Raw genomic sequence first — 26,816 nt, 5'->3', positions numbered from 1 at the left:
CCAGCCCCGTCGTACTTCCTCCAGCCTCGAGCGGATCCTCCTGGGACCCCGCTGGGGCGAAGTCGGGCTTCTCTGCGCGCGAGGAGCCCCGAGACGAGACGCTGGGCTGGGCGGCCCCACGCACCAGACGGGATTTTTCCCGGGCCAGGAGAGCGCGGGGCTCAGCCTCAGCCGAAGACCTCGGTCGCTTGGAATGGGCCTGGGTCGTGGGGAGTGAACTTTTCTTCTCCGTGTGTCCTAATCTCCAATTCTGTGCAAAGTTGCCGGCTGCGCCTTTTCGCGTGCACCTTCTCCCACAGAACCCCCAAACCAGCCCCGCACAGGCCTCTCCCCCGACCCCCCTCCGGGATCCCTCTAAGTCCTCGCTCCAGATGTGGGGGATGGAGAACTCTCTCCACCCGAGCCCTCCGCCTCCACCATCCCAGGCCCCCTCTGGCGAATGGCATTTCCCTGCAAGGTCCCCGGAGGCAGAGCGAAGGAAAATTCCAGGGCAAGAGGACAGGTTGTAGGGGTTGAGTCTCATGAGAGACGCCTCTTTCCTCCTCCCGTCTTTCCCTCCCCTCAAAGAGGCACGATTGGAAAATAATCTGGAATTTTCAAAGACTCAGGAAATTTGCTGAGGAATGGAGACCCAGAAGAGAACAGGCAATCCAACAGCTGCCTTTCCTTCTCTCCGTAGGAACCCAGTCCTTCCATCACATAGGACTACAGCTACTGTACATCTTTCCATGAAACCTGAATTTCCCAACCAGGCTGCAAGAAATATGAATTTTTATGGGTACACTGAGCCTTTGAACCACAGAGACGCCAGGTTGTAAGAGGGTCTATTCAGGCCAAGTCTAACTACAACCAAATTACAATATGAAAACCAGAGATCTTGATTCAAATCTTTTATGTGTAAATAAAGAGGAGGGGATGGTACCTGGGTGGCTCAGTGGTTGAGTGTCTGCCTTTGGCTCAGGCGGTGATCCTGGGATGGAGTCCAGCATCAGGCTTCCCATGGGGAGCCTGCTTCTCCCTCTGCCTGTGTATCTCTCTGCCTCACTCTGTCTCTCATGAAAAAATAAATAAATAAAATCTTTTTTAAAAGAGAGAAGAAGAAAAGAGAAAGAAAGAAAAAGAAAGAAAGAAAGAAAGAAAGAAAGAAAGAAAGAAAGAAAGAAAGAAAGAAAGAAAGAAAAGAAAGGAGGGGGGACACACTTTTGAAATCTCCAAAGAATTCGAACTATTCATAAAGAGATTCATCTCACTGGGATTCTGGTTGGCGGGTGTGGCAGATAGAATCTGGGACAGCAACTAGCTATTCTCTGGTCTAAAACAAACATAACCCCCAACACACACCTCCTTTGAGCCTCTGCTCCTCAGCTATGAAATAGAAAGAACCCAGGTCCCATTTAGATGGTGAAAATTGACTTTGGAGAGTTCAAGGTGGAGAGATGGGTGGGTGGAGGGAATAGGAAGTGCAATAGTCACTGAATCAGAGGCCCTGAGGCTAAGTCCTGGCTGAGTCTTGACTTGCCCCTAGCCTCAGTGTTCTCATATGTAAAATGGGGATAATACTGACCTCCCAGGACTCCTGTGAAGAATAAACAAATACAGATGAAAGTGTTATCATTATCAGACTTTCCTTAGCCTATCCCAAATTGAAAGAGGACCTTGGCAAAGGAAAACAAGGGTTCAGCTTGGGGCTTTGCCTGGGGTTGGGTATGAGCATCCCCATGGCTACTTGATGCCTTGACACGTGGCTCTGCTGGCTCGGTCTCACCCTCCACCAGATCCAAGGGGAAGCGAGAGTCCACTGCAGCGGGCCTGCCTCAGCCTCTGTTTGCTTTGGCCACATGGTGATGGCCCTGCTAGGCTTGCCAACCGGATTTTGGTGTTTGCTCTCCCACCTGGCATGACTGCTGAGGCAGCTGGCATTCTGTTCCCAATTACCCCGCCAACAATGTTGCCCGTAGTGAGAGGGATCTGTCTCAGCACTACCTGCTGGACTTCCTGTTATTTCCACCCCTTTCTCAGATGGATGGGGTCCCTTTTCATTTTTAAGACTCCTAGGCGGGATGGGGGGGGGTGTGACAGCACAGTCTTGCCCTTTAAAATGGCTGCCCAAGGGGCACCTGGGTGGCTCAGTGGCTGAACATTTGCCTTTGGTTCAGGTTGTGATCTTAGAGTCCTGGGATCAAGTCTCATATCTGGTTCCCCGTGGGGAGCCTGCTCCTCCTTCTGCCCATGTCTCTGTGTCTTGCTCTGTGTCTCTCATGAATAAATAAGTGAAATCTTAAAATAAAATAAAATGAAGTAAATAAAAATAAAATAAAATAAAATGGCTGCCCAAGAAGTACATTTTCAAGGATTGAAAGGAATCAAGAAATAAGTCAGGAAAAGAAATCAGACAGCCAGAGAAATCAGGCACCAATTCTAGACTTTTTTTTTTTTTTTTATGATAGTCACAGAGAGAGAGAGAGAGAGAGAGAGGCAGAGACAGGCAGAGGGAGAAGCAGGCTCCATGCACCGGGAGCCCGATGTGGGATTCGATCCCGGGTCTCCAGGATCGCGCCCTGGGCCAAAGGCAGGCGCCAAACCGCTGCGCCACCCAAGGATCCCTAGACTTTTTTTGAATGACTTGTTTTGCTTTTCTACATTTCTTTCCTCATGTTTTCTGGGGATAGTAGATAGTTCAGGAGTAAAGAGGAAGGGGGACCCTTGTTGGAGGTCACCCCAGACCAGAGTCTGTGGTTCAGGAGAGTCATGGTGGATGAATGATTAGCAAGTACCTGATGGGAAGAACACATGCTCAGAGCAATCACAACCCTTCCCACCCCAAAGTAGCTCCTGGAGCCTCCAGCCACCTCCCCAACACACAGTACGCACTCAGGAGTCATGAAATATACTCCACATGACACATTGCCTACTTGGCTTTCCCAGGCTGCTGGTTAGTAACTTGAAGTCATGGCTGAAGAATGCAAAATAATTGAAAGCAATGCTTAGTAAATTGCAGTTCCACGGTCTTCATTGCCTTCCTAACAATTTGCAAAACCCATTTCATTGCTTTTTTAGATTCCTTGAATTGCAATGCCACTGTGTGCTGTAATTAAGCTAAGTGACATGCCAGCTGTAAAGACAAGGGTTGTGAATGATTATATTCAGCTCATGTAATCATCCAGTACCAGTGGGGGAAGCCGCTTGAACCAGCTGCCAATCTGCTTGACTTCCACTCCCTGCCAAAATGGAAGGAAAACTGGAATCTGCAATTGCCCTTTTAAGGCTAAGGAGAGTTTCCCAGCCTGTTCCACACATGGGTTAGGGGTTGCCCAGTGTGCGATGAGCCAGATAAGTGGCTCCCAAACCTGGCTATGGGGGAGCTTTCTAATTCAGGTCAACACTCTCCCCCATACTGACTACTCTGGTTTTCAAGGGGTGGAGCACACATGTATCTTAAGCTGCCCAGGTAGTTCTGAGCCTAGAGAACCTGCCCAGTCCAAGATGGCTATTTTTAACCATCTGGTCTTCAGGAAAATCATTTTTGCACTTGGAAGGTTTTCCTTTAGTGTTGTTCTTTTTTTATTATTTAAATTCAATTAACATATAATGTATTATTAGTTTCAGAGATAGTGGTCAGTAATACCTGTCTTATGTAACACCCAGTGCTCATTATATCATGTGCCCTCCTTAATGTCCATCACCCAGTTACCCTATCCCTCCTCCCCCCTCCCCTCCAGCAACTCTGTTTCCTATGATTAAGAGTCTCTTATGGTTTGTCTCCAACCCTGATTTTGTCGTTTTATTTTTCCCTCTCTTCCTCTGTGATCCTCTGTTCTGTTTAGACTCCATATATGAATGAGATCATATGATAATTATCTTTTTCTGATTGATTTATTTTGCTTAAGCATAATACCCTCTAGTTCCATCCACATCATTGCATGATTTTGTTTTTTGACGGCTGAGTAGTATGCCATTCTTTTTTTTTTTTTTTTTTTTTTTTTACTTATATTTTTTTATTCATGAGAATACACAGAGAGGAGACAGAGAGAGAGGCAGAGGGAGAAGCAGGCTCCATGCAGGGAGCCCGACGTGGGACTCGATCCGGGGTCTCCAGGGTCACGCCCTGGGATGAAGGCAGGCGCTAAACTGCTGAGCCACCCGGGCCGCCCCTAGTATGCCATTCTTTTAAATATATCTGCGGACAGGAACTCATCCACCTGCTTTATGAAATAGATGATGTGATTTCCATCACCCCAAAGCTCCTTCTCCCAATGTTTCTATTTTCTTTGAGGGGGCTCAGTTCTTTTTTTTTTTTTTAAGTAGGCTCCATGCCCACTGTGAAGCCCAATACAAGGCTTGAACTCATGACTCTAAGATCAAGACCTAAGCTGAGATCAAGAGTAGGATACTTAACCAACTGCACCACCCAGGCACAAGACTCAGCTCTTTTGAAGCTGTCATTGCTCTTCTCTTTTCCTACTCCCTTTCGTTCACTCAGCTGTGATGTCCCAGCTCTCCAGTGTTTTTCTCACCTGCCTCCTTTTCTTTCCCATGGCCCATCATCCTAAGAAGGGCTGCGAGGGCTTGACCTCTTATGGAGGTCACCAAAAGAGCCTCCTAACTGCTCTCCCACAATGGGTCTCTCCCTTATGCCAGTCATCCATTTTACCATCTCCCACCAGATTCGATTTTTTTTAAAGATTTTATTTATTTATCCATAGACACAGAGAGAGAGAGAGGTAGAGACACAAGAAGAGGGAGAAGCAGGCTCCACACAGGGAGCCAGATGTGGGACTCGATCCCAGGTCTCTAGGATCACACCCTGGGCTGCAGGCGGTGCCAAACCGCTGCACCACCGGGGCTGCCCCAGATTCGATTTTTTTTTTTGTATTTTATTAAAGATTTTATTTATTTATTCATGAGAGACACAGAGAGAGAGAGGCAGAGGGAGAAGCAGGCTCCATGCAGGGAGCCAGACGCGGGTCTCAATCCCGGGACTTCAGGATCATGCCCTGGGCTGAAGGCGGCGCTAAACTGCTGAGCCACCCAGGCTGCCCCAGATTCGATTTTCTAATGCTCAAATCCCCCACTCAAAATCTCTGTTGGTTTTCCACTGAATTCTGTAAACACTTCCCAGGATAACATTTTAGATCCTCAATATTCAGTCATTCAGCAAATATTTACCGAATTTTTATCATGTCCTAGGCACTAGGCTAAAAGCAGGGGATATAAAGATGTAAAGAAAAATAAAAAAATATATAAAAAAAAGATGTAAAGACATGGTATAGCCCTGTGGAGAGACAGCCACGTAAACAAGTTCACCATCACGAGGAACGCAATACTGGTGATATAAACAAGGGCGCTGGGGTCTCCAATATGGTCTGGTCTCACACACCACCTTCTCATTGTCACCTCCCAATTTTCCTTTTGGAACTATCCAGATTGGACTCGGCTTTGCTTTTTGACCATGTTTGGGATTGTTTTTGTCTTCTTCCAGACCAGTAAGCCTCAGTACCACACCTCATATCCGCTTTAAAAAGTCATATTTATTGTAAGGCACCTGGGTGTCTCAGTTGGTTAGGCACCCGACTCTTGGTTTCAGCTCAGGTCTGGTCTCAGGGTCTCAGGGTTGTGGGATCGAGCCCTGCATCCGGCTCCACACTCAGCCGGCAGTCTTCTTGAGGATTCTCTTCTCCCTCTCCCTTTGCCCCTCTTCCCACCCTCTAAAATAAAATAAATCTTTTAAAAAACAATTCAAAATTGTATTTATCTTTCCTTGCCATCTCAAATATCACCTCCTCTGAAGAAGGGGACTTGATCCTCCCAGCTGGTGCGAGGGCATTTCCTTCTCAACTAATGACACTTTTTATTAGTGGCACTTAATTCAGGCCAGCTGTCTGTGGACCTGTTTTAGTCTACTGCCAATCCACAGGGGCAAGGTCTGTCACAAGCATTTTTTGTTCAGCAGACAGTTGTTCTGCAAAACCCTATGGGTGAATAGGCAGGCGGTGCATGGGGCCTGCCATTTTGCCTTCTCATTGGATAACTCAGACCTGTTGAAGCCAGTAGCAGGACTGGCTACATAATGTGGTGGGTGCAAAATGAAAATGCGGGGCTCCTTGTTCAAAAAATGTCCAGAATTTCAAGAGGGTGACAACAGAGCATTAACCAAGTATAGGGCCCTTCTAAGTGTGGAGCCATGTGAGATTACACAGATTGCATGCTCATGAAGCTGAAACTATGTCTAGGATTAAGGATGTGGGCACCAAATTGTCCCCTAGAAAGACAAATAATTCTGACTTCACCTTATTAAAAGAATTCCTTTTTATCAGCTTAGGAACCTTGACTGGCTGGGGCTGGTGACTAGGGAGAAAAAGGGAAAGACATCGAGGTTTTAGAAAGCCCCATTTCAGAAAGTCTTAAAGTCTTACATCTTTTGTGTGGTCCAGGCTATAATCTATAGCAAACTGATAATGACAATGGAAAAACTGGCCTTGAATCAGTCCTTGTTGAGACTTCTAAATGGTGTTGGGAAAGGGCTGGCAAAGGGAGAGTGGATTTTTTTAAAAGTAATCTCTACACCCAATGTGGGGCTCAAACTCACAACCCCAAGATCAAGAGTCGCATGCTCCACTGACAGCCAGCCAGGTGCCCCAGGAGGGTTAATTTTTTACTAATCTCCCTAGTTGTAATCACGGCTTCCTTCTTCTGCCATCCAGGTAGGCCTCAACTCACTAAGAACTCTACACCAGGAGTCTTTGAAAACCAGGCATAAGTGGAGATGAAGGTGTTATGTATGTGTGTGTTTCACAGCTGGATGCAAATGGATTTTCCATTCAGTGTTTTGGATAATTAAGTGAGGAATAGTGTAGGCTTCAATTATCTCAGAATCTCCTGACATCCCTGGGGCCAGAAATTCATCCCATTAGGACTTCATAGAGTAAAGCTGAATCAACATTGTGAAGCAGGCTCTTGACTTCAGACCTCATCCTTCTTCCACCCCTGCCCCATACTCCTCTTCCAAAGCTCATTCCTGGGACCTAACTCAGAAAGAGCAAGTGAGGCAAAGTCTTGGATCACATTCTTAGAGAGGGTAGAGAACGAACTGGCAAAATGAAATGTTATGCCTGGAGTCTAGCCAGGATTTATGTTGGGCAGACACATGGCAACCATGGAGCCCCCCAAAAGGTCCACCTCAGACACAAGGCTCTCAGCAAGGAGGACAGGGCTTACCATTCATCCAAAGAAATTCTTCAAAGGCTCCCGATGCATTTTTGGTGAATTTGGACCTTTCTTAATGAGGAGTGCTCAGGAAAACTCTCTCTCCCACTTCCGTCTGCTCATTCTCACTCTGGATCAGGCTCACCATCCCAGCACTGAGCATGGCAATTTATTTTATTAGCAGATACCTGAGGGGAAGATGCATCATTTCTGCAGGCTGATGGAAGAAACACCTGCAGGCTGGGTATTCTTGCCTCACTTCTTCAGCAAGATTGATGTGGCTGTGGACTGGTAAGGGAGGTAGCAAGAAGGTGTTGGGCACAGAGGTGGCTCAGGTGGGAGGAGGAGGTCTGGTCTGTACCTGGTAAAGTTATACCTGCCTCAATTCCCTTACTCAGGGTTCAGAATCTTCCATCAAGCCTTGCCCTTTCTCTGTCTTTTCTCTTTGGAGTTGAAAACCTACTGACACAGACCTGTTGGTAGACTGAGGGCTTTAGATTCCTGGAAACTTTGAGTTCCTCTCTGAAACAGTCCTCCGTTCATATTGCTCTATCTGGGGGGAGTGTTCTGGATGATAGTGTCATCTGAGGGACCCAAAGGAATGCCACTAATGGGGCAACTGGGGTGTGTCCTGGAGTAGCACCGATACGTCTCAGAAGTCATGGGCCTACAGCACTAACTGGGAGGGTATAAAACACAAGGCTGTTGGCCCAGTGGTGTTAATGGGAAGTTATAAGACCAGGTTATCTAGATGAGGAAATAAAATTTTCAGTTGATTCTATGGACATTGTAGACACTTTAAAAATAAGATAAATCTTTTCCTGGGAATAAGAGGTAGAAAGAGGGAGAAATGGCAGAGATCCAGTATGATTCTGAAAAGAAAAAAAAAGATTTTTTTCTTAGATTTTCCTTTAAAATGGCACCTAGAGGATTCCAGTCAATTAACTCTCCTTACCATCCTGTCCAGCAGGTCAGGAGGCACTCAGATGATCACATCCATAATCACCAGAAACTCATTTTACCTACATGCCATTTATCTTCCTGCATCCTTACAGCCCCAAACATTGAATATGGACCATTTAAGAGCAGCCAAGATGGCTGGTCAGAGACAATAAGAGGTAGTGGTTAAGTGCATAGGCCCAGGAGCTCTGAGTGTTCTCGTGCAAGTTACTTAATCTCTCTAACCTTTGGCTTTCTCGTTTGAAAAAAAAAAAAAAAAAAAAGAATAGGGATCCCTGGGTGGCTCAGGGGTTTAACGTCTGCCTTCGGCCCAGGGTGTGATCCTGGAGTCCCAGGATCAAGTCCCGCATCAGGCTTCCTGCATGGAGCCTGCTTCTCCTTCTGCTATGTCTCTGCCTCTCTCTCTCTCTGTGCCTCTCATGAATAAATAAAATCTTAAAAAAAAAAAAAAGAATTATAGTGATTCTTACCACACAGTTACTTTGAGGATGGAGAGAATGCACACAAAGCTTTTAAAAGTACACCAAAAGCAAGTGTGTTTTGCTTTAGTCCCTACTGGGGTCATCACCATCAACACAGTATCATTATCATGATCATCATCACCACTGCAGCCACCATATACTCACCAGGGTGCCAAGCATCCCCCTTAATAAGCTTTTTTTTTTTTTAGATTTTATTTATTTATTCATGAGAGACAGAGAGAAAGAGAGGCAGAGACACAGGCAGAGGGAGAAGCAGGCTCCATGCAGGGAGCCCGACATGGGACTCGATCCCGGGACTCCAGGATCACTCCCTGGGCCAAAGGCAGGTGCCAAACCACTGAGCAACCCAGGGATCCCCCCTTAATAAGCTTTTAATCATCTTAAAATCTACAAAGTGGGCTATTTATCCCCTAAAACTGAATTGTTGACAGATCTGAAACCCTAGGCTCAGTGGCTGACCCACTGCGAAAGTAGATCGAGAGGAAGGATGATGAGATGATAGTGATCTAAGTAGAGACATGCAGGAAATTGTCAGGGCTCCTTCTTCACATGGATCAAGATGGAAGAAACATCATGCTATTTGTCCAGAATGCATCACTTGTGTGAGGTTGGGCGAGTCATTTACTGCCCCAAATTGATGTCTTCTTGCTAACCTCACAGCACTGACCTGAGGAATTACACAGGACATGGTACCTCAACTTGATGTGTGGAGGGTATTACACTGACCAAGAGAGCCCTTGATCCATAATTCAGACCTCTGCTCTACTCTTTCCTTCCTTCATTCAACCATTATTTATTTTATTTTATTCATTTATTTGACAGAGAGAAAGCACAAGCGGGGAGAGCAGCAGGCAGAGGAAAAGGGAGAAACAGGTTTCCTGTGGAACAGGGAGCCCAATGCAGGGCTCGATCCCAGGAAGATCATGAGATCTTGAGTCCCATGACTCGAGAGTCCTATAAGATCATGACTAGAGCCCAAGGCAGACAGCCTAACTGACAGAGCCACCCAGGTGCTCCTAACCATTACTTATTATACAGAAGCCCTATTCTTATGCCACATCATCCTCCATTTGTTTTTGTTTTTAAGATTTTTTATTTATTTATTCATGAGAGACAAGAGAGAGAGGCAGAGATACAGGCAGAGGGAGAAGCAGGCTCCATGCAGGGAGCCCAACATGGGACTCGATCCTGGGTCCCCAGGATCACGCCCTGGGCAAGCACTAAACCGCTGAGCCACCCAGGCTGCCCTCATCCTTCATTTGTAAATCAAAGCATCGATAGCCAGGCATTGCCCTGTATATAACTAGACTTTATGAGTTTGCCTTGTATGTGTCAGTCCTTTGTGGACTGATTAATTGGGCATTTTTTGAAGCCATCATTTGACCTAAGAGCAGAGAGCCAGCTCTGAGATCTGGTGACCCCCATGGCATTCTAAGAGGCCTTGCCTGGTCTTGGCTACCTCTGCTACCTGCAGAAATGCCTTCATACAGAGCTATTTATTATGCCCTTAGGCTCAAACTGAAGATTATTATTATTTTTTTAAAGATTTTATTTATTTATTCATGAGAGATGGAGAGAGAGGCAGAGACACAGGCAGAGGAAGAAGCAGGCTCTCTGCAGGAGCCTGATGTGGGACCCGATCCCCAAACCCGGGATCAGGCTCTGAATCAAAGGCAGATGCTTAACCACTAAGCCACCCAGGCGTCCCATCAAACTGAAGATTATTAAAAATGCCATTTGAAAGAAAGATAGTATGGTTTGGGAATCAGAAACATCTGACTCATATCCTTGCTCTATCACTTAAAAGCTGTGTGACCTCCCAAAGGTTAGGCGTTACGCTTTTTGAGACTCAATTTTTTTTCTTTTCTAAAGTGCACAATTGAGATTGGAATGAAATTAGATTAAAAAAATAAGTGCTGGCACACTTATATGGTAGACTACCAAAAAATAGAGGTAACTATTACCATCATTAATATTCATTAAAAGTCAATGCCTTCAGTCACTGTCCACTACGGTAGTAAAAATCTATAATATGAGACTCCGTATGACAAACTGCTCTCAGAAATTAGAGCCAGGGCAACAAGTCTCTCCTAAGGAATTATCTATCTTTATTTTTTAACTTATTTTTACTCATTTAGGAGAAAATACCAAAAACTTCTCTGCCAAAAAAAAAATCCCAGAGCCTCTCAGGGAGTCTCAATCCACGCTGGACTTTGCTAAAGAATGACACAAAGAGGGGTGCCTGACGTCAGAGATTCAACTGAGCAAAAAGCTCTCCCTGTTTCCAGCTCACTATAACCCAAATCTGGTGTTGAGGAACCAATTATGTAAGTGCCAGCATGGGGGCACCTGGAGGGTACAGTCAGTTAAGCCTCTGGCTCTTGGTTTTGACTCAGGTCATGATCTCAGGGTCATGAGATCAAGCCCCAAGTCCAGCTCCACACTCAGTGTGGAGTCTGCTTGAGATTCTCTCTCCCTCTGTCCCTGTCCCCAAGAACGCGCACTGTCTCTGTCTAAAAATAAATAAATATATTTTTTAAAATACCAGTATGTATTAAAAAAAAAAAAAATACCAGTATGTACAAGGATGTACCAAGAGCCCAGGGGATGAAGTGACCAATAGCCCTAATCTTTGAGGAGCTCCCAGTCTGGGCTTAGCAGGGGAGATGCAGCCCCTGCCCTCAGGAAGACCCCAGTCTGACAGTAGACACATAGTCCATATACTTTTTTTAAAACCTTTTTTTTTTTTTTTTAGGATTTTATTTATTTATTCAAAGAGACACACACACAGAGAAGCAGAGACATGGGCAGAGGGAGAAGCAGGCTTCTGGACTCGATCCTGGATTGTGGATCCTGGGATCACGCCCTGAGCCAAAGGCAGGTGCTCAACCGCTGAGTCACCCAGGTGTCCCCATAGTCCATATCCTTAAGAGAGTCTCTATTCTTATTGGAGAGACAAGAAAGACCCAAACAGAATGCTTTGTTTGGCCTTTTCTGTTTAAGAGATTCTGGGCCAGGGGATCCCTGGGTGGCTCAGCGGTTTGGCGCCTGCCTTCGGCCAGGCCGCAATCCTGGAGTCCCGGGATTGAGTCCCACGACGGGCTTCCGGTATGGAGCCTACTTCTCCCTCTGCCTGTGTCTCTGCCTCTCTCTCTATGTCTATCATGAATAAATAAATAAAATCTCTTAAAAAAAAAACTAAAAAAAAAAAAAAAGAGATTCTGAGCCAAATTCAATAGTCAATTCAAGAAGCCCTTTATCACTCTCTCTTAATATAATGATCTTCTCTCTTTCTCTGTGTGGCTTCTGATCATTATAACTTCATTGTAACAGTCACATTGAATAAATTTTTCACTGTAATCTGCTATATCACCCCCCCTTTTCTTAACAATAGGAGCATAAATAGCAATAAATAAGTAACCGTATCTTCACTTAAATTTTGAATTTGGGGTACCTGGGTGGCTCAGTTGGTTAGGCATCTGACTCTTGATTTTGGCTCAGGTCATGATCTCAGGGTTATGAGACTGAGCCCCAGGTGGGGCTCCATGCTCATCTGGAAATCTGCTTGAGATTCTTTCCTTCTGCCCCTTCCTTTGGTTGGCTTGGCCACCTACATGTGCACACATTTATACATGCATTTTCTCTCTCTCTCTCTCTCTCTCTCTCTCCCCCTAAAATAAATAAATAAATCTAAAAAAAATTTTTTTTTTAATTTTAGTACTATAAAATTACAAACCAAAGATAGTAGGGGTAGGTTTGAGCTCCATAAGGATCAGGGAGTTTTGTACTAATATCAGGCCCACAGGTCAGGCCTGGCTATCACAGGTTCCTCTGCCCAGGCCTGGGTCTAGATGTAGGACAGCCCTCACTACCACACCTGAGGTACTTATTCAAGAGACAGATGCCCAGGGCCTCATCTCAATCCTCTTGTGTCAATTTTCAGGGGTGTCACCCAGAAAGCAATAGGCTTAACAAGGGCCCCCCATGATTTGTATTGCCAAGGAAGTTTGGGAAACACCAGGCCCACTTTTTCTCTGAGGGTGGTGAGAAGGGCATCAGAATCATAAAGAAGACCTTCTCAAATGCAAATTCTTGGGCCCCTACTAGGACTTATTGAATCAGAATTTCTGGAAGCACGCCCTGGCATATGCATTTTTACAAGCACCCAAAGTGTTTACTGGCCCACCCTTCTGCAGTGTGAGCTACTGGTCATGAAGGGGCCCAGTCAAACTGGTGGTCATAGTCTGCTTTAGTGGCAGGAGTGAGGGTGATGATTAGAATGCAGAGCCTTGGGGTGCCTGGGTGGCTCATTTCATTAAGCGTTTGCCTTCGGCTCAGGTCATGATCTCAGGGTCCTGGGATGGAGCCCCAGGTCCGGCTCCCTGCTCAGTGGGGAGTCTGCTTCTCTCTCTGCCTCTGCCTCTCCGCCCTGCTCATGCACCTGTGCTCTCTCTCTCTCTCAAATAAATAAATAAAATCTTAAAAAAAAAAGCACAGCCTTCCTCTCTAGGTAGCCAAGTAGCATAAGCCCCCCTTCTTCACACCACGCTACGCTGTCGAGCTCTCCTAAGTTGGTACATACCAGCCTTGATCATTTGGATCCCACAAAATGACGTTGTGGAAGCCTAGGGCTTCTTCCTATGCCTTCTTGATTTAAACAGACTAAATAAGCCAAGCTCATCACAGAGGGCTCCTTGCTATCTCCTCCATTCTTGCACATAGTGGGATCAAAGCTTCTCCAGGGTCTTTGTTTTCAGATCCCCTCAGGTTCCATTGTCCTGTTGTATTGTTCCTTCTGTGCATGTCATTAGAGGGCCAGCTTTTGGGGCAAGAGACCTGGACTGAGGTGGAATGAAAGGTGTGGTAATCAATCCCTCATGGTTCTACTTCTGGGATCAATGTTAACGACTCTCAATTTTAGCCATAAGTGGAAGACAAGCAAAGCACCCCCAAAGCAGTGGGGACAGAGTGGTCATGGCAGATTTATACATTGCAAGGGGGCCACATCATGACTGAGGTCTGTCTTAATTATTTACTTACCTGTATGTCTTTATCCATCCAATCATCTACCTACCTACCTGATGTTCCAGAAATACGCACGTGGTGCCTGCCAATGAAACAAGCACATGAAGGGAACATGGGTGGGCCTACCTAGTCCCTCTCACATCCTTTCTGGCCAGAGATCAGGCCGTGGCTGTATGCTTCCTGCTCCTGCACACACGGGCCTCTCATGGCGCCACTATGGCTCCTGCCAGGCCTGGGATCCAGTCGGGCCGGGGTGGCAACCACCAGCAGATCATTCAGAGACACGTCAGGGCTGGGAGGATCATTCAGGAGGAGCACGGAGGACACACGCAGCTGTTTCTTCTCACCAGAGCTCCGGCTGCTGAAGTAGCCCTCCCAGGGCGGGGAGCGGTTTTCTGGAAAGGTGAAGTGATAGGCATCAGATATTTGTGTTGCTGGACTGGGCACACGTTGCGGGCGGGAGGCCACCTCCCACAAGGGTCCCCTGGCTTAAAAACCAGCTGAAGTTCCTGAATCACAAACAGCCACGACATGCCCCTTAACTGATGCAGACTCAGCTGCATGTGCCTCACCTGAGTAACAACCAGGAAACATGGAACAGGGTACTTGTCTAAAGCATTCTGTTTACCCTTTTTTTTTTTTGTATTTTCTTTTCTTTTTTTTTTAAAGATTTTATTTATTTATTCATGAAAGACAAAGGAAGAGGGGCAGAGACATAGGCAGAGGGAGAAGCAGGCTCCCTGTGGGGAGCTCGATGGGGGACTCGATCCCAGGACCCCGGGATCACGACCTAGCCAAAGGCAGACGCTCAACCACTGAGCCACCCAGGTACCCTCCACCATTTTTTTTTTTTTTTTTGTATTTCAGTAAGACCTGAGATCCCCTAAGGATGTGGCCTATGTCTCCACTATCAGATGGGGGTCTCCCTGCAGGCAGGGGCTGCATCTCCCCCAATCCCCCCAAACTGGGCTCTCTGCAAAGACGAGACTGGTTGTGTTAGTTACCCGGTCCCCTGGACAGGCCTGGACACACTGGCACTCACGTGATTTGCTATTCAGCATCAGCTTCGGGTTGTAGTAAGCTGGGAACAGGGAAAGTTTCTCCCTCGGTTGAACCTTGGTGAAGAGCTCTGACATCAGATGCTGCTTCCTCCTGTCGTTCTTCAGTGAAGTCCGCTTTCGGTTCAGACTTCCTAAGAAGGTCTGGGATTTGGTTGGAAGAGAAATTTTTGCTATTTTACCCTGGATGAGGTGCTGGGGAGTGTAGTGGTGCTTGTATTTAAGGGAGACCGCCTTATCCATCTCGGGGCTGCTGCATTCAGAGCTGGTTGTCCCGGTCCTGCTCAGCAGAGACTCTGGGGAGTCTGAGACCTGGGTGGCAGAGTCTGAGGAGGTTTCTATTGAGGTTAAGGGCTGGAAGAGAAAACAGTCCAAAATGAGGTTGTGGAAGCCTAGGGCTCCTTCCTATGCCTTCTTGATTTATTGTTTATTTTTTTAAGATTTTATTAATTTATTCATGAGAGACACAGAGAGAGGGAGGCAGAGACATAGGAAGAGGGAAGAGAAGCAGGCTCCATGCAAAGATCCCGATGAGGGACTCGATCTAGGGACTCTGGGATCACGCCTGAGCCAAAGGCAGATGCTCAACCGCTGAGCCACCCAGACGTCCCTTTTTTTTTTCCTTTTTTAATATATTTATTTATTCATGAGAGACACAGAGAGAGGCAGAGACACAGACAGAGGGAGAAGCAGGCTTCGTGCTGGGAGCCTGATGTGGGACTCGATTCCCGGATCCCGGGATCATGACCTGAACCAAAGGCAGTCGCTCAGCCACTGAGCCACGCAGGTGCTCCGCCTTCTTGATTTAAACAGACTAAGTAAGCCAAGCTCATCAGCAACAAGAAAGATTAGGTTAGAATCATTTCCTAGTCGATTCCTAACCAGGAATCGACTAACCACTAGGGCAGAGGATGGTGGAGAGGTCCACAGAGCTTCTTCTGTTTTTTTTTTTTTTTTTTTTTTTTGTTGTTGTTGTTGTTAACAAACGAGAGATTTTTAAACTCTAGAAACCGGTCATCAGAAAAATAGATATTATTTCACAGCTATGATACTGGAAAAAATTAGAAAGCTATTGGTGGGGGTGCAGAATAGGGACTCTCATGCACTGCTGATAATGTAGACTGGTATAGTCATTCTGGTGAATCATCTGGAAATAGTCAGTTAAATAAGATTATAAATACTCTGTGACCCAGTATTTCTGCTTCTAGGTATGAGTTATTATATGACTCCTTTTTAAAAGGCATGTACACCAACATTCCCAGCAACATTATTCATAACAGCCAAAAGGTGGACATAACCCAAATATCCACCAATGGATGAATGGATGGAATACTATTCAGTTTTAAAAAGGAAGGAAATTCTGATATATACTACAACATGAGTAAACTTTGACATGTTATGCTAAGTGAAATAAACCAGACACAACAGTATAAATATTGTATGATTCTAATTATCTGAGGTACCTACAGTGATAGACACAGTAAAATAGAGAGGAATGAAATAAGGCAGAAAAAATACTTGAAGAAATAATAGCCATAAACTTGTCAAATTTGGTAAAAGACATCAATTTATAAAACCAACAAGCTCAAGAATCTTAAATAGAATAAGTACAAATAAAATGACACCCAGATGCAGTGCCCGGCTGGCTCAGTCAAAAGCATGTGACTCTTTTTTTTTTAAGATTTTATTTATATATTCATGAGAGACAGAGAGAAAGAGAGAGAGAGAGAGAGGCAGAGACACCAGCAGAGGGAGAAGCAGGCTCCACGCAGGGAGCCCGACATGGAACTCCATCCTGGGTCTCCAGGATCACGCCCTGGGCCAAAGGAGGCGCCAAACCACTGAGCCACCCGGGCTGCCCTAGAGATTACTTAAAAAAAAATAAAATCTTTAAAAATAATGACACCCAGACACATCATAGTCAAATTGCTGAAATCCAAAGATAGAACAGCCAAAGAAAAATGACACAGTGCATATAGGGGACAATGTTACAAATACAGTTGACTTCTTAAAAAAGAAAAAGAAGACGGGAAGATAATGAAACAACATTTTTTAAAAATATTTTATTTATTTATTCATGAGAGACAGAGAGAGAGAGAGACAGAGACGCAGAGACACAGGCACAGGGAGAAGCAGACTCCATAGAGGGAGCCTGATGTGGAACTTGATCCCAGGACTGCAGGATCATGCCCTGGGTCGAAGGCAGGTGTTAAACCGCTGAGCCACCAAGGGATCCCCTGAAACAATATTTTTAAAATGCTGCAAGAAAAAAATGTCAACCCAGAATTCTAGGTCCAATAAAAATAGCCTTCAAAATGAAAGCTAAATAAAGACATTTTTAGATAAACAAAAATAGAAAATTCATCACCAGCAAAGAGATATGCACTACAGTAAATGCTAGAGAGAGTTTTTCCGGCTAAAAGGAAATGACATATAGATATACATACATATGCATATAAACACACATATATACATATTTTACATATATACATACAAATATATTCTTAAAATATCCTTCTTCTTCTTGAGGCACCTGGGTGGTGCAGTTGGTTAAGCATTCACTCTTGGTTTGGGCTCAGGTCCTGATTTTGGGGTCATGGAGCCAAGCGCCCCCCAGTGGGTTCTGTTCTTGGCATGGAGTCTGCTTGGGATTCTTTCTCCCACTCCCTCTGCTCCTCCTACTTGTTCTCTCTCTCTTTCTCTCTCTCAAATAAATAAATAGATATTTTTAAAAAATATCTTCCTGGGATGCCTGGGTGGTTCAGTGGTTGAGCATTCGCCTTCAGCTCAGGTCATGATCCCGGGGTCCTAGGATCAAGTATCACATCAGGCTCCCACAGATGTCTCTCTCTGCCTATGTCTCTGCCTCTCTCTGTATGTCTCTCATGAGTAAATAAATAAGTAATCTTTAAAAATTTTCTAAATAAAAATAATATCTTCCTCTTAATTCTTTTAAATATTATGACTGTTTAAAGCAAAATTTAGGTGCACCTGGCTGGCTCAGTCAGGGGAACATGCAATTCCTGATCTCAGGGTTGTGAGTTCAAGCCCCACATTGGGTGTAGAGCTTATTTAAAAATAAAATCTTTTTTAAAACAAGAAAAATTGGGGACCCCTGGGTGGCGCAGCGGTTTAGCGCCTGCCTTTGGCCCAGGGCGCGATCCTGGAGACCCGGGATCGAATCCCACGTGGGGCTCCCAGTGCATGGAGCCTGCTTCTCCCTCTGCCTATGTCTCTGCCTCTCTCTCTCTCTCTGTGTGACTATCATAAATAAAAAAAAGATGTGTATATATATTAAAAAAAAACAAGAAAAATTTATAACACTGTGTTGTGGGATTTATAATGTATGTTAGAACAAAAGAGGGAATTATTTTCCCATATTCAAAATGAAATATATTACCTCTAAGTAGATTCTAACAAGCTGGAGATACATATTGGAATCCCCAGAGCAACCACTAAGAAAAAAAGCAAAAAGTTATAACTAAAAAAAATTATATACATATGAATAAAAACAAATATTCAATTTTGAATTAACCCAAAAGAAGGCGAAAAAAGAGGAACATGAGAAAAAAGCAATAGAAAACAAAATTTCAGCCCTAAATTCAATTGTATTAATAATTATATTAAATGAAAATGGAGTAAATATTCCAATTTGAAGGCAGAGGTTGTCATACTGGATTTTAAAAAGCAAGATCCACTTATGTCTGTCTATAAGAGATGTTCTTTAAATATGAGAGGGTGAGAGGGTCACCGGGGTGTCTCAGTCACTTAAGTGTCTGACTCTTGATTTTGGCTCAAGTCATGATCTCAAGGTTGTGGGATCAAGCCGTCCATAAGGCTCCATACTCAGTGCAGTCAGCTTGGGATTCTCTCTGCCCCTCCCCCTACTCACAGGCTCTCTCTCTCTTTCTCTCTGTCTTTCTCTTTCTCTCAAATAAATAAAATCTTGGGAAGCCCAGGTGGCTCAGCGGTTTAGCGCCGCCTTCAGCCCAGGGCATGATCCTGGAGACCCGGATCAAGTCCCACATCAGGCTCCCTGCATAGAGCCTGCTGTTCCCTCTGCCTGTGTCTCTGCCTCTCTTTCTCTCTGTGTGTCTCATGAATAAATAAATAAAATCTTTATAAATAAAATGAGAAAAATAAGTTGAAAGTAAAAAGATATATCAAAAAAGATATATAAACATTAATCATAACCAGCTCAAGTGGTTATATTAATATTAAACAAAATAGATTCTTTTTTTTAAAGATTTCATTTATTTATATGAGAGTGTGTGTGTGTGTGTGTGCAGATGAGCTGGTGGAAGGGCAGAGGGAGAGGAAAAGAGAATCCTGAGCAGACTCCCTGCTGAGTGTGGAGTCAATGTGGGGCTCAATTCCATGGCCCTGAGATCATGACCTGAACTGAAATCAAGACACACTCACCCCACTGAGCCTCCCAGGCGCCCCCAACAAAACAGATTCTAAGACAAGGAGTATTATCTAGGATAAATAGGATTTTATCATTTCATGATGATTTTAAAAAAGGGTCAATACATCAAAAAGGCAAGGTAATTGCAAATATGTACCTAATAAAAGACCTTCAAAATACATGAAACAGAAACACAGGGTAAAAATGAATAAATCCACAATTAGAGTTGAGATTTTAACATCTCTCTCAGTAACCAAAATAAAAAGTAGACACTGAATTAGTCTGGGTATGAACAATCTGAACAACACTGCCAACCACAGTGATCTAACTGACACATAAGACACTATACTCAACAATTGTAGAATACACATTTTTTTTTGAAGTGCACATAGGATATTAATCAAGATAAACCATTTGCTGGGTCATAAAACAATTCTTGGAAAATTTCAAGCACTGAAATTTCACAAAGCATGTACACTAGCCACAAAGGAATTAAATTAGAAACTAATAACAGTACAAGATACTTCTAAAAACCCCCAAAACTTAAAAATTCAACAATACACTTCTAGATCACCCATGGGACAAAAATGAAATCAGAAGGAAATTAGACAAGGGGGCGCCTGGGTGGCTCAGCGGTTGAGTGTCTGCCTTTGGCTCAGGTCGTGATCTCCTAGTCCTGGGATGGGGTCCCACATCAGGCTCCTCACAGGAAGCCTGCTTCTCCCTCTGCCTATGTCTCTGCCTCTTTCTCTGTGTTTCTCATGAATAAATAAATAAAATCTTTTTTAAAAAATTTAAAAGAAGCTAATTAGTATTTCAAACTGAATGATAATAAAAATGCAACATCTCAAAATTTGTGGTGTGCAGATAAAACTAGTGTGTACAGGTGCCTAGGTGGCTCAGTGGGTTGAATTCGAAAATAAATCACAGAGAAAAGTTAACAAAACCTAAAGTTCTTTTTTTTTTTTTTTTAAGATTTTGTTTATTCATGAGAGACAGAGAGGCAGAGACATAGGCAGAGGGAGAAGCAGGCTCCCCGCAGAGAGCCTGATATGGGACTTGATCCCAGAACCCTGGGATCACAATCTGAGCCTCAGGCTCAACCACTGAGCTACCCAGGCCAATGAACTGGATGGATCTGTCGATGGAAAAAGACCCACCATCCAAACACTAATCAAAAGAAAGCAGGAGTGGCTTTATGAATATCAGACAAGGCAGACTTCAGAATCAAATAATTAGAGCAAGAGAGTTAAGAGGAAGTGCATAACGAGAAAAGGGTCAATTTGCCAAGACATAACAATCCTAAATATGTATATACCTAATGAGAAGGCTGCAAAATACATGAAGAAAGAGCTTCCAGAAATGAAACGAGAAATGGACAAATTCCTAATTATATTTGGAGATTTCATCATTTCTCTCTCACAGGAATTGATAGAACTCATACACAGAAAATTAACAAGGACATAGAAGAATTAAACATCATTAATGAAACAAATGCAATTGACCACTACCCAGCAACGGCAAGATGCACATTCCCCAAAAGAAACTAATATCCTGGGTCATAACATAAACTTTGACAAGTTTAGAAGAACTGAAATCTGACCATATGGAATTAAAATAGAAATCAGTAACAGGAAAAACACCAGGAAGATCTCCAAACAATTGGAAATTAAATAACACATTTCTAAATAATCCATAAGTCATAAAGGAAATCTGAAGTGAAATTAGAAAGCATTTTGAACTAAATGAAAACAAAAAAACAGTATAGTGGAATGCCTGGGTGGCTCAGTGGCTGAGTGTCTCCCTTCGGCTCAGGGAGTGATCCTGGGGCCAGGGATGAGTCCTGCATCAGGCTCCTTGCAAGGAGCCTCCTTCTCTCTCTGCCTATGTCTCTGCCTCTCTTTCTCTCTCTATGTCTCTAATGAATAAATAAGTAAAATCTTTTTAAAAACCAGTATGGCAAAATATACCAAAATATAGCATTAAATGTTATATTAGAAAAGGTCTTGGGCATCTGGCTGGCTCAGTTGATATAGCATAGGACTCTTTTTTTTTTAATATTTTATTTATTTATTCATGAGAGACACAGACTGAGAGAAAGGCAGAGACACAGGCAGAAGGAGAAGCAGGCTCCATGCAGGGAGCCCGATGTGGGACCCGATCCCAGGACTCCAGGATCACACCCTGGACCCAAGGCAGGCACCAAACCGCTGAGCCACTTAGGGATCCCCAGCATAGGACTCTTGATCTCTGGGTTGTAAGTTTAGCCCCACACTGGGTGTAGAAATTACTTAAAATTTTTTAAAAAATAAAATCTTTAAATAGAAAGAAAGAAACAAAGAAAGGGAAAGAAACGGTCTTAAGACACCTGGCTGGCTTGTAGGCAGAGCACGCAACTCTTGACCTCCGGGTGTAGGTTCAGTGTGGAGCCTACTTTACAAAAAAAAAGGAAAAAGGTTTTAACCAATAATCAAAGCTTTCAAAGCTTCTCCCTTAAAAAACTAGAAAAAGGGGGCAGCCTGGGTGGCTCAGCGGTTTAGCACCGCCTTCAGCCCAGGACATGATCCTGGAGTCCTGGGATCGAGTCCCACATCGGGCTCCCTGCATGGAGCCTGCTTCTCTCTCTACCTGTGTCTCTGCCACTCTCTCTCTGTGTCTCCCATGAATAAATAAATAAAATCTTAAAAAAAAAAAAACTAGAAAAAGGAAAGGAAAATAAATCCAAAGAAAGCAGAAGGAAAACATTAATAAAGAGCAGAAATCAGTAAAATCAAAAGTAGAAAAACCATATGATCTTATCAACTGATACCAAAAGAACACTTGACAAAATTCAATATCCATGCATGATTTAAAACAACTCTCAGCAAACTAGGAATTGAAGTGAACTTCTTCAATCTGATAAAGAACCCCTACAAAAACCCTACAGTTCACATCATATTTGATGATAGAAGACTGAATGTTTCCCCCCCTAAGACTGGAAACAGGTCAAGGATGTCTTCTCTATCCAATGTCATACTAGAAATCTCAGTGCATAATAAGGCAAGAAAAAGAGATAAAGGCATAATGATTGGAAAGAAGTAAAAATGTCTTTATTTAAAAGTGACATAATTTTGATAAAAATTCTGAAGAATCAACAACAAAAAACTTACCAGCAAAGCATTTGCATGAGAAAAGAAAGTCTTTTCAATAAATAATATTAGAAATAGATACATATATGGGAAAAACAAACCCTAGTTCCCGTTACTGAATGTATTCAAAAATTAATTTGAAGTAGATCATGGACCTATACACAAAGCTAAAGCTATAAAGCTTTTAGAAAAGATCTAGGGAAAAGAAAAAAAAGAAAAAAAAGAAAAGGGATCCCTGGGTGGTGCAGCGGTTTGGCGCCTGCCTTTGGCCCAGGGCGCGATCCTGGAGACCCGGGATCGAATCCCACGTCGGGCTCCCGGTGCATGGAGCCTGCTTCTCCCTCTGCCTGTGTCTCTGCCTCTCTCTCTCTCTGTGACTATCATAAATAAATAAAAATTAAAAAAAAATAAAAAAAAATAAAAAAAAGAAAAGATCTAGGGGAGGGATGCCTGAGTGGCTCAGTGGTTGAGCGTCTGCCTTCGGCTCAGGTCATGATGCTGGAATTCTGGGATAGAGTCCCACATAGGGCTCCCTGCATGAAGCCTGCTTCTCCCTCTGCCTGTGTCTCTGCCTTTCTTTCTGTCTCTCTCATGAATAAAGAAATAAAATTTTAAAAGAAAGAAGAAAGAAAGAAAGAAAGAAAGAAAGAAAGAAAGAAAGAAAGAAAGAAAGAAAGAAAGAAAGAAAGAAAGAAAACCTAGAAGAAGGGTGCCTGGGTAGCTTGGGTGATTAAGCGTCTGCCTTCAGCTCAGATCAGGGTCCTGGGATCAAGCCCTATGTTGGGCTCCCTGCTCAGTGGAAAGTCTGCTACTCCCTCTGCCCTCCTCCCCTGCTCATGCCCTCTCTCTCTCTCTCTCTCTTCCCCTCTCTCTGTCTCTCTCTCTCAAATAAATAAATAAATAAAATCTTAGAAAAGAAAAGAAAAAATCTCAGAGAACATCTTTGTGACCTGGAAGTACCTGAAAATGTCTTAGGTAAGACATAGAAAGCAATAACCATAAGAGAAAATTTGATAATATTCATCAAAATTAAAAATTTTCACTAATCAAAGACATTATTAAGAAAAAGAATAGGTTGGGCGCTTGGGGGTAGCTCAGTGGTTGAGAATCTGCCTTCGGCTCAGGTTGTGATCCCGGGGGTCCTAGGATCGAGTCCCACATTGGGCTCCCCGTGAGGAGCCTGCTTCTCCCTCTGCCTGTGTCTCTGCCTCTCTGTCTCTCATGAATAAATAAATTTTTTTAAAAAGTAAAAGAATAAGCAAGTTTCCTGAATATACAAAGAATTGCTACAATTGAATAGAAAGATAAATAATCCTTTTTTCTTTTTTTACTTTTTTTTTTTTAAGATCTTATCTATTCATCCATGAGAGACAGAGAGAGAGAGAGAGAGAGAGAGAGAGAGGCAGAGACACAGGCAGAGGGAGAAGCAGGCTCCATGCAGGGAGCCCGACATGGGACTCGATCTCGGGACTCGATCTCGGGACTCCAGAACCATGCCCCAGGCGAAGACAGGCGCTAAACCGCTGAGCCACCCAGGGATCCCCTTTTTTACATTTTTTAAATTTAAATTCAATCTCCCAACATATAGTATAACACCCAGTGCTCATCCCATCAAATGCTCTCCTCAGTGTCCATCACCCAGTTACCCCATTCCCCCCACCCCACTTACCCTTCCACAACCCTTTGTTTGTTTCCCAAAGTTAGGAGTCTCTCATGGTTTGTTTCCATCTCTAATTTTTCCCACGTAGTTCCCCTTCATCCTTTATAATTCCTAATAATCCTAATTTTTAAAAGAGAGGGAAGCAAAACCCTGAAATACTCTTCACAAAGTAAGACATATAAATGGGGGCACCTGGGTGGCATAGTTGGTTAAATGTCTGACTCTTGGTTTCAGCTCAGGTCATAATCTCAGGGATGTGAGATCAAGCCTGGCATCTGGTTCTGCACTCAGTATGAAGTCTGCTTGAGATTCTCTCTCCCTCTCCCTCTGCCGCTCCTTCTCGTGCTCTCTCTCTCAAATAAATAACTTTTAAAAACAACAAAGATATATGAATGGCCAACAAGCACGTGGCAAAGTGCTTAACACAGTTAATCATCAGGGAAATACAAATTAAAACCACAGTGTAAAATCACAAATAGCCATCAGAGTGACTAAAATTTAAAAAGTGGGTAACACCAAATGTTGACAAAGATGGAACAGAGACATGGGCAGAGGGAGAAGCAGGCTCCATGCAGGGAGCCCAATGTGGGACTTGATCCCGAGACCACAGGATCACTCCCTGAGCAGATACTCAACTGCTGAGCCACCAGGCGTCCCAAGTGCTTTTTTAAAATCTTTAGGGCAGCCCGGGTGGTTCAGCGGTTTAGCGCTGCCTTGGGTCCAGGGCCTGATCCTAGAGGCCCGGGATCGAGTCCCGCATCGGGCTCCCTGCACAGAGCCTGCTTCTCCCTCTGCCTGTGTCTGTGTCTTCTCTCTCTCTCTCTCATGAATAAATAAATAAAATATTTTAAAAATAAAATAAAATAAAATCTTAAAAAAAATAGGGACGCCTGGGTGGCTCAGCGCTTGAGCATCTGCCTTTGGCTCAGGGTGTGATCCCAGGGTCTAGGGATCGAATCCCACATCGGGCTCCCGGCAGGGAGCCTGCTTCTCTCTCTGCCTCTCTCTGTGTCTCTCATGAATAAATAAAATCTTTAAGGGCAACCCCGGTGGCGCAGCGGTTTAGCGCTGCCTGCAGCCCAGGGCGTGATCCTAGACACCCTGGATCGAGTCCCGTGTAGGGCTCTCTGCGTGGAGCCTGTGTCTCTGCTTCTCTATGTCTCTATGAATAAATAAATAAAATCTTTAAAATAAATAAATAAATAAAAATCTTTTAAAAAGAAAAAAATCTTTTAAAAAAAGAAAAAAAATGTTCAAGAAGAAAAAGAATAGGTGATAGAATGAAATAAATGACCCAATCACATTTAAATAAAGTTTAAATGTATACATTTTTTAAAAGATCCCTACTTTGCCAGGAAACATTCTTTTTGTTTTTTCTTTTCTCTTTTTTTTAAGACTTTATTTATTGGGGGGGGATCCCTGGGTGGCTCAGCGGTTTAGCGCCTGCCTTTGGCCCTGGGCATGATCCTGGAGTCCCAGGATCGAGTCCCGCATCAGACTCCCTGTATGGAGCCTGCTTCTCCCTCTGCCTGTGTCTCTGTCTCTCTCTCTCTGTGTGTCTTTCATGAATAAATAAATAAACTCTTTTAAAAAATAAGACTTTATTTATTGGGGATGCATTATTCATGAGAGACACAGAGAGAGAGGGAGAGACATAGGCAGAGAGAGAAGCAGGCTCCCAGCAGGAAGCCTGATATGGGACTCAATCCCAGGACCTGGAGATCATGACCTGAGACAAAGTCAGATGCTTAATCAACTGAGTCACTCAGGCACCCAAATACATTTTTTTTAGATGGGGAAACTGAGGGAGCTAAGAGTGGCTAGATGTAAGTCATGGAGGAGACTCCAGGATCCAAACAGAGGCAGCCAGATCCCAATAGATACTCTCTTTTTTTTTTTATTGCAGGAAAAAAAAAAAAAAAAAACCTACACACACGACATAAAATTTACTACAATAACCATTTTTAAATATACAGTAAGTAGCATTAACAATATGCACAATGTTATGCAACAGACATCTGGAATCTTTTTAATTTGTAAGATTGAAGCTCTATCACTATGAAATAACTCTGTAAGCCCTGGCAACTGCCATTCTACTTTCTTAGGAGTTTCTACCCTCCATAGCTCACATAAGTGGAATCATGCAGTCTTCCACTTTTTGTGACTAGCTTATTTTTGGAGACATGTCTATTTAATTCCTTTGCTCATTTTATTTTTTTTTAAGATTTATTTATTTATTTACTTACTTACTTATTTATTTATTTATTTATTTATTTATTTATTTATTTATTTATTTATTTTAGGGAGAATAGAGAGTGGGGGTGGGGGCAGAGGGAGAGAATCTTCCAAGAAGACTCCTCGCTGAGTAGGAAGCCTGACATGGGGCTTGATTCCATGACCCCTGAGATCACCACTGAGAGTCAGAAGCTTAACTGGCTGAGTCACCCAAGTGCCCCTCATTTTTTTTTTTAAAGATTGATTGATTGATTGATTGATTCCAGAAAAGGGTAGGGGGAAGGGCAGAGGGAGAGAGAGAGGGAGAGAAAATCTCAAGCAGACTTCACACTGAGTGTGGAGCCGAATGGAGGAGCTTGATCCCACAACCCCAAGATCACAGCCTGAGCTGAAACCAAGAACCAAGAACTCAACCAACTGGGCCACCCATAAATATTTTGGCCATTTCAAAACCAGATTATCTTTGTGGCTTTTTTTTTTTTCAGATTATCTTTGTTATGAGTTGTAACGGTCCTTTATATTTTCTGGATATGAACCCCTTATCAGATACACCATTTGAAAATATTTCCTGCCATTTCACAGGTTGCCTTTTAACTCTGTTGATTGTTCAAGTTTGATGTAGTCCCATTTATCTATTTTTGCTTTTTGTTTGTTTAT

The 26,816-nt window shown here is 43.6% G+C and overlaps 1 protein-coding gene across 6 annotated transcripts in view; it reads right to left on the bottom strand.

Moving 5' to 3' along the window:
- Positions 1-5,508: 5,508 nt before the first annotated feature.
- Positions 5,509-26,816, bottom strand: part of TTLL6 (tubulin tyrosine ligase like 6) — a 47,311-nt gene continuing 26,003 nt past the window's right edge. For 2 of the 6 annotated variants that reach the window (XM_077852893.1, XM_077852895.1), the window contains 3 exons: positions 14,713-15,082; positions 13,797-14,065; positions 5,509-8,075 (listed from right to left, as the gene is read on the bottom strand). In XM_077852893.1, coding sequence (XP_077709019.1) covers positions 13,797-14,065; positions 14,713-15,082 — 639 coding nt within the window. In that variant the 3' untranslated portion in view covers positions 5,509-8,075. The remainder of the gene's footprint in view (positions 8,076-13,796; positions 14,066-14,712; positions 15,083-26,816) is intronic. The other 4 variants (XR_013354498.1, XR_013354496.1, XR_013354497.1 and 1 more) reach the window with 4 other exon arrangements.

This window comes from Canis aureus, chromosome 16 (genome assembly GCF_053574225.1).
Source record: "Canis aureus isolate CA01 chromosome 16, VMU_Caureus_v.1.0, whole genome shotgun sequence".
In the NCBI taxonomy this organism is placed as follows: domain Eukaryota; kingdom Metazoa; phylum Chordata; class Mammalia; order Carnivora; family Canidae; genus Canis; species Canis aureus.
Note: the sequence above shows the minus strand (reverse complement) of the source record. Positions and strands in the feature narration are given on the sequence as shown.